Source organism: Antennarius striatus, chromosome 8 (genome assembly GCF_040054535.1).
Source record: "Antennarius striatus isolate MH-2024 chromosome 8, ASM4005453v1, whole genome shotgun sequence".
In the NCBI taxonomy this organism is placed as follows: Eukaryota; Metazoa; Chordata; class Actinopteri; order Lophiiformes; family Antennariidae; genus Antennarius; species Antennarius striatus.
In genome coordinates this window covers 5678225-5693600 of record NC_090783.1, presented here as the reverse complement: position 1 = coordinate 5693600, position 15376 = coordinate 5678225, and the positions used below count along the sequence as shown (strand labels likewise).

General features: G+C 39.3%; 1 protein-coding gene across 1 annotated transcript; it reads right to left on the bottom strand.

The window, feature by feature from the left end:
- Positions 1-81: 81 nt before the first annotated feature.
- On the bottom strand, positions 82-13000 carry g3bp2a (G3BP stress granule assembly factor 2a). Its single transcript, XM_068321871.1, has 13 exons — positions 12825-13000; positions 11007-11125; positions 10840-10921; positions 9551-9724; positions 9264-9354; positions 7986-8091; positions 7424-7604; positions 6840-6941; positions 6351-6453; positions 6208-6267; positions 3785-3916; positions 3567-3685; positions 82-3104 (listed from the first exon to the last, which is right to left on the bottom strand). Exons 2-13 carry the CDS (start codon positions 11099-11101, stop codon positions 2823-2825), a joined length of 1527 nt encoding a protein of 508 aa, XP_068177972.1. The 5' UTR covers positions 11102-11125; positions 12825-13000; the 3' UTR covers positions 82-2822.
- Between the last annotated feature and the right edge of the window lie 2376 nt (positions 13001-15376).

The following is a 15376-nucleotide window of genomic DNA, read 5'->3' as shown; positions in this document are numbered from 1 at the left end:
ACAGTTGAGTTATTGACAGTTATAAAAGCTTTAAAGGAGTACTTACGAGATTTACAGGAGTACCATAACAAACTGTATGAGTGCTGCTGATTTCAGTAGTTTATTGTATGTTAATTCCAACACATTCCAAATAGAAAAAAAACAAAACTTATAAGGTTCGCTATCTGCAACACTTTTGTACTAGCAACAAGGGTAAACACAGGGAAATTAAGATGGCAGCTAACTGTTTACCACACCTGCTAAAGCCAAGGGGGTACTTCCATTTTCATTCAAAAAACTGGAATGATACACACAGAGGATCCACTCGTTTCCCAACCACAGGAAAATTTAGATTTTTTTTCTTCTTTTTACGATGATCCTTTAAAATTTGGAAAAGGTTATTAAACCTCAGTGGGAAAAAAACATATCCAACCTTAATGTGCTCAGACATTTTCAACCACCAATGCCATGTTAAAGACCACATTTGTCTGTTGCTGTAACAAATGTGATTCCAGTCAAGTGTTAATGTAAAGCAATTACCTGACAAATAAACACTCAGGCTACAGGCATCAAAGAGCTGTCTGATAAAAATACCTAAAGGATAAAGACCCGATTTTTCAGCAATATTCTCTATTGAAAACAATTTTCACTAAAAATATTTTCAAGTGGGGGTTAGCTGAGCGCCACTTTGGGAAAACTCCCTAAAATATATGAAATCTACAGAGCAAAGGTTTCATTGATTATTTGCAAACAATACTTTTTTTCATTGCCAGATGAGAAATTTGAAGGGAGGCTGTGCTCAGAAAGATTGTTAATGAAATGTTGGGGATAGTGCAATACCACCAGACAAGGAAGACCTCATTAGTATATTTTTCCAGAAAAATGCTACATCATTTTAATTTCCCATTTCAGTGCAACAAAATACAACATAATAGATAACATCTAATGTTTGTCAGGTTTTTCTTTCCAGCTGAAACCATAAGATCTTCCCTCCCTGTTGAGTGGTAAAATTAAAATACACCATAGGACAAGAGGGACGCTACCTGTATGGCATTCAGATTAGATTTGCCTCTCATGGAGTAATTAACAAAATAAAATTATTTTTTTTAAAAAGCACAATGAATAATCAGCATATGAAAACATAAATGCATGAACAGCTATGAAACTGAGCCCAAGTATCTGCTAGTCTGTTCCCAGGCTCTGTGGCCAAGCCACCTGTACAGATTAGAAAATTGTTGCCAAGGAAGGGGGGAAGAAAGATAAAACTTCTGCGTCCAGGGATTATCCTGTGACCGTCCACGAGATATAATTATGGTCAGGCGGAAAAGAAATAACAGTATCTGCACTACATTATGAAACTTTTTCCAAAACTGCAAACTTTAGTACACTCTGTAGAATTATGACATGATACAGTGAATATCATATTCCATGGTCATCTTTATAATGTACCTCTTGGGAGTAGATTTCATGTTTTAACCATCTAACAGTAAACAGAATTCCAGGCACCTATTGACTCTCTAAGAACCAGAAAAGACAGAATACAAAAAAATACAACTTTCACAACAGATAGCCTTAGGTAGTAAAGAATGGAAAAAAAAGAAATGTACCTGAATTTTTTTTTAATGAATACTGAAAAATGTTTTTTGCATCTGCTACCAGATGCAATAGTTCATTATGAGCAGATCTGTATTAGAAGGCGGCAAACCCCAAATCGCTTTACACTTCAGTAAGACTGGAAAATGAAGGCACCATTGTGCTCTTATCAAGTTAAAAGAAAATTAAAATTTGCAAAGAAATCAAAACATACAGTTAACTGCGATTTTTGCTGTACATTTATTCTGTCACTCCAAACTTAAGACAGGAAGGGAGTAAATGGGGAAAGAGGTGTCATTCACCCCAATTTTTGTGGTCTTACTGGCAGGGAAAAACATGAACAAAAAATATGCAGACTCAAAAGAATACCAGAATGAGAAGCTACCACTCTACTGTTCGATATTGTTTCTCATTTATTCTTTGCGCCCCCACACACACACACACTCATTTATTGAAGGTCCAGGTTTTGAGCATTTTATGCGATTTATAAATGAGGGAAAAAAAAAAAGATTGGCTTGCCATCTCGTCCATCCAGCAGTTATTGAAGCGTAGTTTTGGGTCAAACATGAGAAAAGTACATTGGTCACAGCAGGTAGGCCGCAAGTGAGGCCTGCCGTGTTAAATTGCGTCACTTTGAGACCAAACGGATCTCTCCAGCTGCATTCTGAGCATGGATGTCAATGTAATACGACGAAAGTACCCATTAGTGCATATTGATGAGTGCATTATGCAATTTTGAAGCAGTGGTCTCTCAAAAGGAAAAAAGTAAAAGGCAAGCTTTTCTCCTTGAACTGCGCAAATCTTTGCACCTCACTCTTTTTCAACAGTAACGAGCAGAAAACTACCATATAAAATGTGCAATAGAGGAATTTCTTGAAGCAGCGCCCCAGTTAAGTCAAGGCATATAATCTCTTCCAAATGATGGGCGGTACTGTCGTAGTTAAAAGTCTCATCAGTCCCTCCTAATGTGGCAGATTACTCCTGGTTGGTTTGCCTTTTTTCACAAATTTCCAAATTAAAGTTTGTGAATTCTTGAGAAACCTGAAAAGGATGCTCAGCTCACCACTAATAAGCGACATTTTTTGTTTGCTTATTTTGTTTTGTCTATTTCACAAACCAATGGTTGACAGGCTGTGTCACATTCCAAAGCAAAGAGGGAACAAAAAAATGAAGAATAGAACAAAAAACAAATATATACGTTTCTACATGAAGAACACGGTAATATTTCCACAATGCATGTGGTGCTCTCCTCAGCGGCGCTGGGTTGTAAAGCGACCCTCTCCTTGGCCTCCGGAGCCGCGTCCAGAGCCCATACCAGGTTTGGGAGCCATGCCACCTCGAGCTGGTGGTCCCCTTCCATCGCGTTCACGCATGATTCCACTTCCCATGATACCCCGTGAACCTCCAGGACCCCGTTCGTTGCGTCTCATGTCCCGACGGTCTTCTCCTCCACCACGCGTCTCTCGTTCACGCACCGCCCTTGTCTTCTTTTCTTCCACATTCAGACGCACCTCACCACGAAACATGATGGGCTGCAGAGAGAAAAGCAAAATGAACTAAAGGAGAAGCAGAGTGAACATTCTCTGTGCCGTTTCTCCACCCACATCATTCACTAGTTTGCACCTAACCTTGTCTAGCTGAATCACACACTGTTGAGTCACACTAGTAAAACTGGATAATTCTCTGTCCCAGCCATTGAAAATTTTGGTCTTAGCTCTGCGCCAAGAGTCTGCGTGTGTATATACGTATATGTATGTATGCACTTTGCTTATTCATTTATTTGAATGGTAGCAGGTTTGCAGGGACCTCAAGTAAACAACCACACACAAGTAGAAGTTCATTAGGCAGCATGCAATTTTCAAAAGGTTACCCGTAGTCACACACACTGTTCAAGCGTGACATTCAGAGCAAGAATAACTGTTGAAATCTGCATCTACAAAAACAATAAAAGGACTTAAAGTGGATAATAAAATGTTTAGAAATGCCTCTTGTACCTTGGCTCCCAGGATTCTTTGCACAGGGTCAGAGTCGTCAAAAACCACAAACCCAAAGTTGGGAAGTTTTCCACCAACACCCTTGGTGTTGATTCGAAGCTCCACAACGTGTCCGTAAGCTGTAACAAAAGATTATATGATTTAAACTGAATTTATTAATGATGTGGTTGATTTTCTTTCAGGGCACAGACCAAATGTTACTTTTCAAGAAAACATACTCATGAAGAAGTCTTTGAGCTCGCTCTCATCAATGTCATGTGGGAGGTTGCCAACAAAAAGCTGGTGGCTGTCTGGGTACCGAACAATCCGCCTGCTGTCCATGTCACCAGATTCAGCATCTCCCCTGCCACCTGCAGGTCAGACACACAGAACAATGACATTTTTTTAATAATAACAAAAACTTACTCATATCACCTTGAAAGAATTATGTACATTAATCCCTCGTAACTCACGGTTAATGTGTTCCAGGACCACCCGTGAAAAACGAAATTCCGCGACACAGCGACAAACTATTATTTACGGTAATTTAAACTTTTATGAACCTTCCCCATACTGATATTAAACCACTTTATACATGTCGACGAAGAATTACACAGTGGTACCTCTAATTACGAATGTCTGTACTTATGAAATTTTCTACTTTCGAAATTTCTTAGCAGGAAAATATTGCCTCTAGTTACGAGGAAATTTCGACTTACAAAAGGAAAAAATACGGTATGGGCTGATACCTGCAGCTCTCACAGGTTCCTGAACGCAATATTCTCATAGCTGCTCTGCCATTGGCTATTACCTAGTATCTTCCTGGCATCCCATTGGCTAAGAGGGACCTCTGTGTGGAGCTAGATCGGCGTTTATGCAGGGTCCACGTCATTCAGCCCTCGACCGTGAGGTGTTCTGATAGTTTTGCGCAAATATACTAACTTTTTGAGTATTCACTATGGACCAAAAGAAAGTGACGGAGAAAATAGTTTTTTTGTCCATACAAACAAAGCAAGAGATATTAGAAAAGCCTGAAAACGGGATGCGCTTGGTTGATCTTGCCAAAGAATATGGCCGTAATGCATCTACAATCGCCACGTTATTAAAACAAAAAGAAGTTTAAGGTATCGCCTTGGTGGTTGGAGAAGTTCAAAAGGAGGACTGGAATTCACTCCGTTGTTCGGCATGGTGAAGCAGGAGCGCATGAACCAAAGAGGACAATAAAAAATGAGGACAGCAGTTAAAAGGTAAATGACCATCATTTTTATTCTTTACTCTATTTTTTTATTATTTTTTTACGTTACGTTTTTACGTTATGTACAACTCTCATTCATTGTGTAATAATCTAATCGTAACATGTATTTGTTACATATTTTGATGCATTTTTATGCTTTATAAAATATTTATGTCTGAATTTTGGGGGGCTTGGAACGGATTAGGGCATTTGCATGGAAAACGCGTCTCTACTTACGAAATTTCTTCCCGAACCAATTCATTTCGTTAGTTGAGGTACCACTGTACTTCATTAATCCCGAAACGGGAAATTCTCTTTACACTCTCTAGTTGGACATGCACACAAACACACAAATAAGCACATTTAATTATTTATTCATTTTCTGCCGCTGAATCCGCTGTAGCGAGTCATGGGAAGCTGGCATAGGGCGTGGGACACTCTGGGCACGACGCCAGTGCACCGCGGAGCCACACACAAAGACATACAACCCCGCCCACACACACTCACTCCTACAGGCAATTTGGGACCGGCTAATCAACCTGAAGCACATGCTTTTGAAGGTGGGAGGAATCCGGAGAATCCGGAGAGAACCCACACAGACACAGGATGCTATGTTGTTACCTACATGTTTGTTTGTTATGTTTACTTATAAATTAAGTCAATGCGCAGTTCCTTTTGAATAAAAGCATCGCAAAAACTTTGAGTTGAAACATGTAATCCTCCATTTTTATAGTAAGGCAAGGCGAGCAGAGAAAACAAATTAATGGCTGCACTTGACCTGCTGCCTATAGATTGTAGCTTGCCGTCACTTCTTCCATGAGCGAGGAGTCACAGGAAGAATTCCTGGGATGATCCAGCGCCCCCTACCATGAGGCAGGAGAACTAGGTGCCTCACTTAGTGCCTCTTCCCAGCCATTTTAGGATTGCTTAACTGAACACGTTACACACATACAGTTGTTGACAAATCACACTGTACATTATATAGAATAGCTGAACTATGGAAATTTTGTTCATACAGCTAATGTCTTTGAACATTTTAATAGAGGCACAAAGAGATACAGCATTACGGTGTCACTGTTTAGTATGCCAGCACAGCTAGTCGAAGCATTGCGCAATCCATGGTAAGGTTCGGCTGGCTGCTGCCTCACCCCAGGTCTATTCTTAGTATTTCAGCAGTAAATGTGAAAACTCAGCAATTTTGAGTAAAAAATAATATAAAATTGGTGACGTTAAATGGAAAATAACTATATAACACACATCACTGGAGAAACATAACATTTAATTTATTTCTTCCATTTTGTATCTTTCATGATGGCCAAGCCTCACCTTCCTCCCCTGACCGCACGTCCCTGCCCTGAAATATTCTCACTCAGTAACCAAAGATAATAAGAATTGTAGATTAATGATGTGACATCACACCATGTTTACCTTTGTTGACAAAGCTCAATTGTGGTTTTCCCGTCTGTGACTCTGAAGAAGCAACGGCATCTGGTAGCGATACACACAAAGCAAGACAATAAATACCAATTTAACATTAAAAAGGCCAAAAACTCTCTGGTTGTTGCCATTGCCTGATCTGGGACCCCGCGGAGTGAAGGTTGGCCTGTCACGGGTTCGTTGGTCTCTGGGTCGGAGAGGTGCCGTCTGTGTCTCCGGCTTGGGTTCAACCCTGGGCTGTGAGAGGAGAGAATGTCAGTCACACACAATCACATTAGTGCTCTCCCACAGAAATACAAGACTCCATTTATAACCTTTCTTTAATTATTATTAAAAAGGCATTTAGTAGCAGTTCACAAGTAAATCAAAAGGAGAAATTAAACAAAATGGTCTTTAAATTGAAGCCACAGCCTGAAGTCCAGGAGCTCTTTACCTTCTGGAAAAGAGCTCCTGGACTTCTAGATCAAGCAGCATTTAACAGTGAAGTTAAAAGTATTGGTTTAATAATTTTATTAGATTCCCATTCCGTAACCCAATACTGAAGTAGTCGGACAATTTTTGATTATTTTAATTCAAATTTTTTACGATATTTTACAAATTTTATATCACGTAGTAGTTCTTACCTGTGAGCTTGGAGCTTTGACAACATGGGGAGGGATTCCAGAGGAGGTGACTGTGCCAGTTGGAGGCAGGTTTTTACTCGTCACTGAGGCCCATGAGAAAGTCTGCAAGGGATACAATAAGGTTCTGTGACTACTCTACACCATCCTACAGGATCCGTGTATGTATTTTTGGGGGAAAAGGAATATTCATTAACAAAGAATTCTCTTAGAATAGATGTGTTACTCAATTATAAAATAAATGATAATCAAAGGCTTTGATCAAGCATCATGTCACATTCTCTCATCAGTTTTTCAGCATGGGCGTACGAGACAGTTTGGAGAAAGTATCAGCTTAAATTTGTATGTATGAACCATCTTGCTGATAAGCAGCAGTGCAGTCCTTATTCTCATCAAAACACTTAAGAAGCATGGACTTCGTCCAGACACTGATGTGAATCTGAATGTTTTTATACATAATCATTTCATATGTTGTATATCTGAGACTTTTTGATGTGCAAAAAAAGTCTTTAACGCAATCTGATTACAAAAAAAAAACAAAAAAAAGACAAAGAAGTACACCAAACACACACACACAGCAGTCTTACCTTGGGGGGTTCTTGAGTGTTGGGTGGAGATTCCACAGGGACTGGTGAAGGTGCCTTCTCCTCCAGCTCTTCCAGAACCTTCTCCTCTACTTCAGGTTTTATCTCCTCTACTTTGGGCTCTGGTTCAGGCTCTGGCTCAGGTTCTGGAGTTGGCTCCTCCATTGACTCCTCTACTCCATTTCTACAGAGCATACATCATTGTCACTTCCACGTATGTGAAAAATGGCATATCTGTGACTCCTCTGATGACCTTTGAGTCATGCACATTATTTTGGTTATCTGATTTACAAAATAAACCTTTAAAGTCAATGTGGAAAACACAGTAACACTTGTATAAACATCAAAATGTACCCATTACACTTAATATACATTGAAAATTTGGTGGAACTACTCAACATAGTTTGGGAGGTATGCTTAAGTTGATAAATTATTACAGACTGATATACAAAAAACATTTTCAAGGGATAAAGAGCAAAATCCTTCATGCTAGATTTTCTTAAAGAAACAGGAAGCATTCAAATACAGTAGATAGTACTGAAGTTATTTAAGGGCTTTAACGTACGTGACAGGGTGAGGTTCATAATAGGTGGTGCTGTTGGGGCTTTCTTGGAGTTGCTCAGGGGATGGCTGCCTCTCCTCTGGCTCCTCTTCAACTTCCTCCTCTGATTCTAAGTGAAAAGAAAGAAAATAAAAAAACTTATTTATGTTTAGGGTGATACCTTAAAAAATGGAAATGCAACATTCCGTGTGCAAACAGACAACAGTGAAAAATATTTACGGAAAGCAAGGTTCTAAGTAAAACAAAGATTTTACAATATTGGTGCAGATTACTCCAGTGAATACATTTAAAGTGAGAAATTATGCATCTGCACTCTTGTGTGACACTTTAAAGAGGAGCAGAGCAGACTGAGCAAACCTTGTGACACAATATCAATCACTTGAAAGCTCAATTTCAGCAAAGCCATGATCTTGTGATGGATTATTGATGTCAATTACTGTGGATTAACTGAAAGAAACAAACATTTAATCAATGAAATAGTTTCTAACAGAACTATAACAGAAAAGAATGGAAAAAGGTAAAAACAAGTTTTTTAGGTGATGACTCTACTCTTTTGAGAGTTTCAGTATTCACATAGTCAAGAACACAATAGTCTGAGGGTCTTGAAATATTGGCCACAATAGTCTAAAACCAACGACAGGGTGGGGATCTTTGCTCTGAGAAAGGGGTATTCAACATTAACTACAGTAATTGGCAGCCAGTGGGAACTTGACCTTTGACCACCAAATCGGTTCATCCTCAAGTCCAATAGGACATTTGTAACAATGTTTTTGTTATGTGTTTGAGATACTACATAAACAATAGTGCTGAAAATCCAAAACCACAATGTCAAATTGTGGTTTGAGCCACCATGGTAGAGCGGTTCGTCCAATGTTCAGATTGGCGGTTCGATTCCCGCTCCCGTCAAAAAACCCCCCAAACAAACACCCAGAGGTGAGCTGACAGTGGGAGGTGGCAGCTCACCTCCAGAGCACTGCTGAGGCGCCCTTGAGTGAGGCGCCCTTGAGCAAGGCGCCGTCCCCGTTACAAGTTGCTCATTTGGGGGCACCTCAAAGGAGCTGCCCGCCACTCTACCTCCTCTTCATGCGTACAGGCCTCCTGTGTGTGTTTGTGTGTTCAGGGCTTGTACATACTAACATATGTATGTGATTTGATTGGACTAACTAGAGTGTCCTCCTTCAGGGATTACTAAAGTATATTAAACTAAATTTAAAAATTAAATAAATGGTTGCTTGGCTAAAACAGAGTGAAAGAAGATCTACATATCTATAAGCACCTTACCTTCATCAAGCTCAGCTTCAGAGTCTCCAAACACCTCATCCTCATAACGGAAGATGTCATTGTGGACGTAGAACTTGTTTGCCACCGAACCCTAAGGAAATTTGCCATGCACTTCATTACAATACAGCAACTCATCCGATTCTAACTTGGTTGGCTAAATCAAAACAACCCTTTTTTTTTTAATAGTTGCCAATTCGTTTTTTTTACGCAGGAAATTGACAATCATTAGTATTGATATGAAAAATTCAATGTGTGATAACAGCACTGAAAAAGGAGGAGGTACTCACTTCTGGAGCAAGCACAAACGTCTGCATGAACTTCCTCATGGGCTGACCATTGTTTGACAGTTCTCCGAGGACTTGCACCACCACACCATCACTCAGCGTGGCATGGGCATCCACGTGCCTGATCTTCGTATGGCATTCACTAAACTGCAGGGACATGACCTTCTTGTGGATTTCCTACAAAATAAATATGCCAGTCAAAAATCCATATCATATCCTACTTAAAATTACCTTTCAATTGAAAATCTTAGTCTTTTCTGTGCATGTTGACAGGGTATTCCAAGCCCCACAGCTCATAAATTTGAAAAGAACAACAAACATGCTGCCACGTTAGAAAATTAACTAGAATCACATTGAGGGTAGATACCTCTGACAAGTCTCAAGATTCCTTTTTTAATTCAATCAAGACTTATTCAACATCAAAATACATCCAATATTAGTGAAAGTGAAAAAATTTGTGGATCACTCTATATTTAGTTCTTCAACACACCAAGCCTGACTTTTTCATGACTGACTGCACTGTTGAAATGGAATGCGTTGTTTGACTGGATTTGTTAAGTAGTCATCATAAATACACAAATTAGCACAGATCAAAACAAACGTGTTTGGGGACTGAATGTAAAATTTTAGTCCCATTGAATACAATAAAAAAACTATGCAAGTGTTTTGTTCACATTTATTTAATTTAATACACTGTTATAATCCCCGAAGGGAAATTAGGAACGCACACTCTAGTTTTTTTGTTAGTAAATCAGTCACACGCATGCATATTAGTGTGTACAGGCCCCTGTAATACACAGACACACACAAAGGGGCCTGTAGGCATGCAAGGGATGTAGAGTGGCAGGCAGCTCCTTCTTGGTGCGCCTCAAATGAGCAATTTGTAAAGGGGACGGCACCTTGCTCAAGGGTGCCTCGGCAGTGCTCCGGAGGTGAGCTGACACTTCCCACTGTCAGCTCACCTCCGGGTATTTTTTTGGGGCGGGAGCAGGAATCGAACCGCTGATCTTGAATCATAGGACGACCTGCTCTACCGCCCGCTTTACCACTGAGCCACTGCTGCTCTATTCAACCGTGAAGGCAGAGCAATTTTTAACTAAATTTGATTCAGAATTAACAAAAAAATATATTCACGAGTTTAATACAAAAACCCTAAATTATTTTTTTTTCCATTGTCTAAATAAGCCAATGATCGATCTGTGACACATTTATTTTCTATAAATAAGAGCTTCTTGCACAGTAAATATTACTTTACTTATCAACTACAACACAGCATGGTACATAGCACCTACCGCCTGCCCGTACACTGCTTCTGCCAGCTTTCCAGTGGGGTCAAGTCCTCCGTGAACATAGGAAGAATTTCTCCCGTAAAACCTAGTTGCCACAACAAAATGACAGTTATATGGAAAATTGCCAACACAGAGATTAAGGACCAACAATACTGCTTTTCAGTGACTACCTGTGCAGGAAATCTGGTGCCTTGTTCAAGAGTGTATAATACTGCCTCACAAACTCCCGCCCTACAAGCAGGGGACTTGGCTTCTCCATCACCATTTCTTTGGTAAACAATAATAAGTGCTGAAACAGACAATAAAGATTTGTTATAATTCTGTAAATGGAAGACTAGGCTCACATGTGTAAACACAGCATCAGTTGACAATTATTAGACAAACATAACCCAATTAGTTTACATTTAATTTCTTTAATTACTTAATTACTTGAAATGTTATGACAGATACTTTTAGAGTCTCTACTTTGAGTGTATGGGTTTTTAAACTATTATTTTATCAAGTACTGTAACGCGATACTAGTCGCTAGCACCCTACAACAAAAACCGAGGTATACCGCATAAACTAATAAGAATTTGTTGGAAAGTTAAGTTTGGTGTTGGTTGGATTGCCACATATATCGTTTTTAGCCGGGCCATCACAAGGAAGCCGACATTTGTAGACATGAACGTCTATGATGGCCCAGATTCACAAAACAGATATCCAGACTGCAAGTATGTTAACGCGTATTACTGTATATCACGTCTCCTATAAGGAGCGAAATAGTTTCGGTTTCGTTGTTGCATAAAACTGTTTCCTTTTAGCAACATCTCTGCAATCACAGAAGCACGACAGCTGGTTAGCTGGCTGGCTAACACAACAGCTAACGTCCAACTGCGCCATCACGTTCATCCAATGAAACAAAGAGGGAGACCGACTGTAAATAAAAAGGCATTGACTGAGATACCAGTTCAATTTAGGCAGCTAAGGAAAAGAACTAAGCTTTAATTAAATATTGCTTTAAAACAATTTACCAAAAATATATTTTTCGCACATATGTGTGGATCTTTTCAAACTAAGTGGCCTACTGTATACTAGTTAGCAGTTCGGCCTTCTGTCTATGCTAGCAATATTATGGTATTTCACACCCTTCGCTTTGTACGTGACCAAAAGTGAACTAGAGATTTCAGGAATAACGTATAAGCTATATTACTTTATCAGGACCACATAAACAACTGAAGGTACAGCACTTAAACTGTTGGCCTTTCCATTGTCATCCTACACGGCTAACGCTAGCCCGACGAAGAGGAACGCAAAAGCTTGCGACATTACCAGTTAGCTAGCAAACACTAGCTCTGGCCAACTTGTGGCGTCGTCGTTTTTTTTCTGCCTCAGACAGCGGTAGTCACTTTTTGGCAATGTGCGGTAGAAAAATATTTCGATCAAAGCTGGAAAAGAGGGAACTGTCAACATGCAAATCAACTGTGATTTCTCACGGACAACTCACAAGCTGATTACGAACATGAGCAGTCTCGACATTGTTTAGCTCGGTGATAGCCATTGTGGCGTTCCAGCAAATTCTGTTGAAGCTATCCCAACAGGTCTTCAAAGCAAACAACAGCTACTATTAATATGTGACAAATCGTGTCGTTACAAAGCACTGATGCTAGTAATCCTTCTCAAAACTTTAAAATTTATTACCTTAAGGTGACAATGACTGTCGAATCGTCATCAATGAAACAAGTTCACCGTTGCTAACTTGCACAAAAGAAAATATATGAAGGCAGACGAATTTAGCCGACACGCACACTGCCGTGCTACACAGCTCAAATAAACACTTTGCACAGTAGTGACACACTCGTGGCGACTTTGATTTATATATTCTTGCCTATCTAATGAGTAGTAACGGCTTTCCTCAGACAATGCAGCTAACATTAGCTTCCGTGGCTAACGTTAGCTTTGGAGCAGTCTCAGTTAACCTTAGGTTGCTCAGAGAATCGCTAACTTACCTTATGAAAGACCTATCTTTGTAGACAGAATATATTGGGAAAAAATAACTGCGAGTGACCGACTTGAAACAGTGCTGAAATAAAAAGTATCCCAGAAGTATGTTGTGTTATATCCCACGAATAGCAGAGGTTCTTTGATCTCTGCTGTACCAGAGATTGAAGTTTTAAAGCGATAGCTTCTATTTATTGTTTTACCCCTGCAATCTGGGGCAGGGAACCCCCCATCACCAAGATTCAGCCAATGGACTGTTTACACTAGGCGACATATATGATGACGCAAAGCAAATAACCCCTCCTTCCGAATTCCAATTAATACTACAGTATAGCAAGACCATTCTTAAGCATTACTGTAGGAGTCTATGTAGGATCCGACAACCAAACCAAGAGCACCAAAAGTGCAAATGCAATACTGAAGGCAGAGTTTTTTTTCTGAAGAGATGGTTACACTCAATTTGGATATCCTCTTGTAATGGAATGTATTTTCCAAACTCTAAGAAATTTAACAAGATTTACTTAAAAGCTGATGAATAGTATCTTAATAAAATCCTTAATTACTGTTGTGTGTGCATGACAATGTGAGAGGTTTAATGTTTTGCCAGTAAACAAGAAGTAGAAGTAACTCCATTATCTGTTCAGTTTTCACCAAGCCTTTTGGGTATGATTTCCTGCTCTGAAAAGCTCCATAAGACAAAATGTAGACTGATGTATAGTACCACGAAGTGACAACAGGAACTTACATCACTTCCTAATGATATACTACTGATATACTGATGATATAATACTAAACCATTTAGGATATTGCCCTCAAATTGAGTAGGAACCTTTATAACCAGTTGGTAATACTTAACTGTCAGTCAGTATAAGCATAACTCTTCATCAATTTGTGTTTCAATAGCTCCTGTATAGGGTCAAACATGGCCTAACCTTTGTTCACCACATGAACAACTGAGCCTTGAGCACCCAGGACCTTGTTGCCAAAACCCTTTTTGAATTTTTTGGATCATTTATGGTAGTTGCAATTCACTTCAGACTGACAACATCCAAGAAGACCTGCAGTTTTTTGTTTATAGCGCTTATACTTCAAGGTGCTGCACAATATACTTGATATTAATAATGTTTTATAATTTATATTGTGAGCTACTGGTGATTGTGACAGGAGTAGCCTATAGGATGATACTTCACCATAATACAGGAAACAGTTAGATAGATAGATAGATAGATAGATACTTTATTAATCCCGGAGGAAATTGCATATATCCACTGCTCAGGCATTACTTAACAAATAATACTGGATAAACACCAGGAGAAAAGGAAACACTGACATCACAGGACATACCACAAGACATACATTACACTAACAGACAGGCACATGCAGCACTAACAGGACTTATATACTAAACTATAACTAAAAATATAAACAGTATAAAATTTAAAAATATTACAGTATTAAAATATAAACAGTATAAAATAAAATCTAAACAGTATAAAATTGAATTAAAATATAAAAACAGTATAAGAAATAAATAAATAAATTTTATATATATATATATATACAACAGTATAAAATTAAATTTAAATTAAATTAAATCCATTTTCAACCCCGTGCTGACCTCGCCACCTCCCCTCCGCTCCTCCTGAGAGAGTCATTGTACCCCCTGATGGCACGGGGCACGAAGGAGGACCTCAGCCTCTCTGTGGAGGCGCTGTGTGACAGCAGTCTGCCGCTGAAGGTGCTTCTCTGCTGGGAGAAGGTGGTGTGTAGGGGGTGCCTGGTGTTGTTCATGATGGCCTTAATTTTAGACATGGTCCTGCTCTCCAGAAGCATATCCACAGAGTCCAGGCTCAGCCCGACCACTGAGCCCGCTCTGCGGATGAGTCTGTTCAGACGGTCCATATCTCTTTTCCTGGCCCCCCCACCCCAGTTCTACCTTAAAGATGCCTGTCCAACATTATTTATACACAGTGAATACATCAATTGCTGGGCAATGTAAAACTGTCTTGTAGGACAAACCCTTTCCTTGACTTAAAATTGTCAGTGTTTTTTATAGTATACAGTCAAAGGTACATGTTTGGGTGTTCTTTACCACCGCACAATGTACAAAAATATTAAGTCGCAGTTCTTTCCTATGTCTTTATACGCATGAACATACAGAGCTGTATTTACCTCTGGGTGCACATTAGCATTCAAGCAGTATTTTAACAGTTGCATAGTGACCACCTTCAAAAACTGGACAATATTAGTATCGTCTGCAAATAAGACAAATTTCCACATGCATTATGATTTTTTTTTAATTTAACCGTATTGGAAAAGTCCTATATAGGAACATGTAAGACTCAAAGTCTGAAACAAATTATAAAAACGAAACATACCTACATTTAACATTATACAACAGATGTACTGAACTGAAGGTTCTCATTCAGTAGAATGGATATTGGGTGCCATCTAGTGGTCAGTCTTTATTTCTTTTGTTTTTTCAGGATAAAGTCAGAGAGGCCAGACTGAGATGGTTTGAACATGCCCAGAGAAGAGATAGTGAATATATTGGTAGAAG

Bases quoted from the DNA above. Each gene is read 5' to 3' on its own strand.
- g3bp2a (XM_068321871.1), bottom strand. From the start codon at position 11,101: ATGGTGATGGAGAAGCCAAGTCCCCTGCTTGTAGGGCGGGAGTTTGTG. The intron at 7,605-7,985 runs GTACGTTAAAGC...TATGCTCTGTAG, and splicing joins TATGAACCTCACCCTGTCAC to AAATGGAGTAGAGGAGTCAA. The intron at 6,268-6,350 runs GCAATGGCAACA...TATCGCTACCAG, and splicing joins TCCGCGGGGTCCCAGATCAG to ATGCCGTTGCTTCTTCAGAG.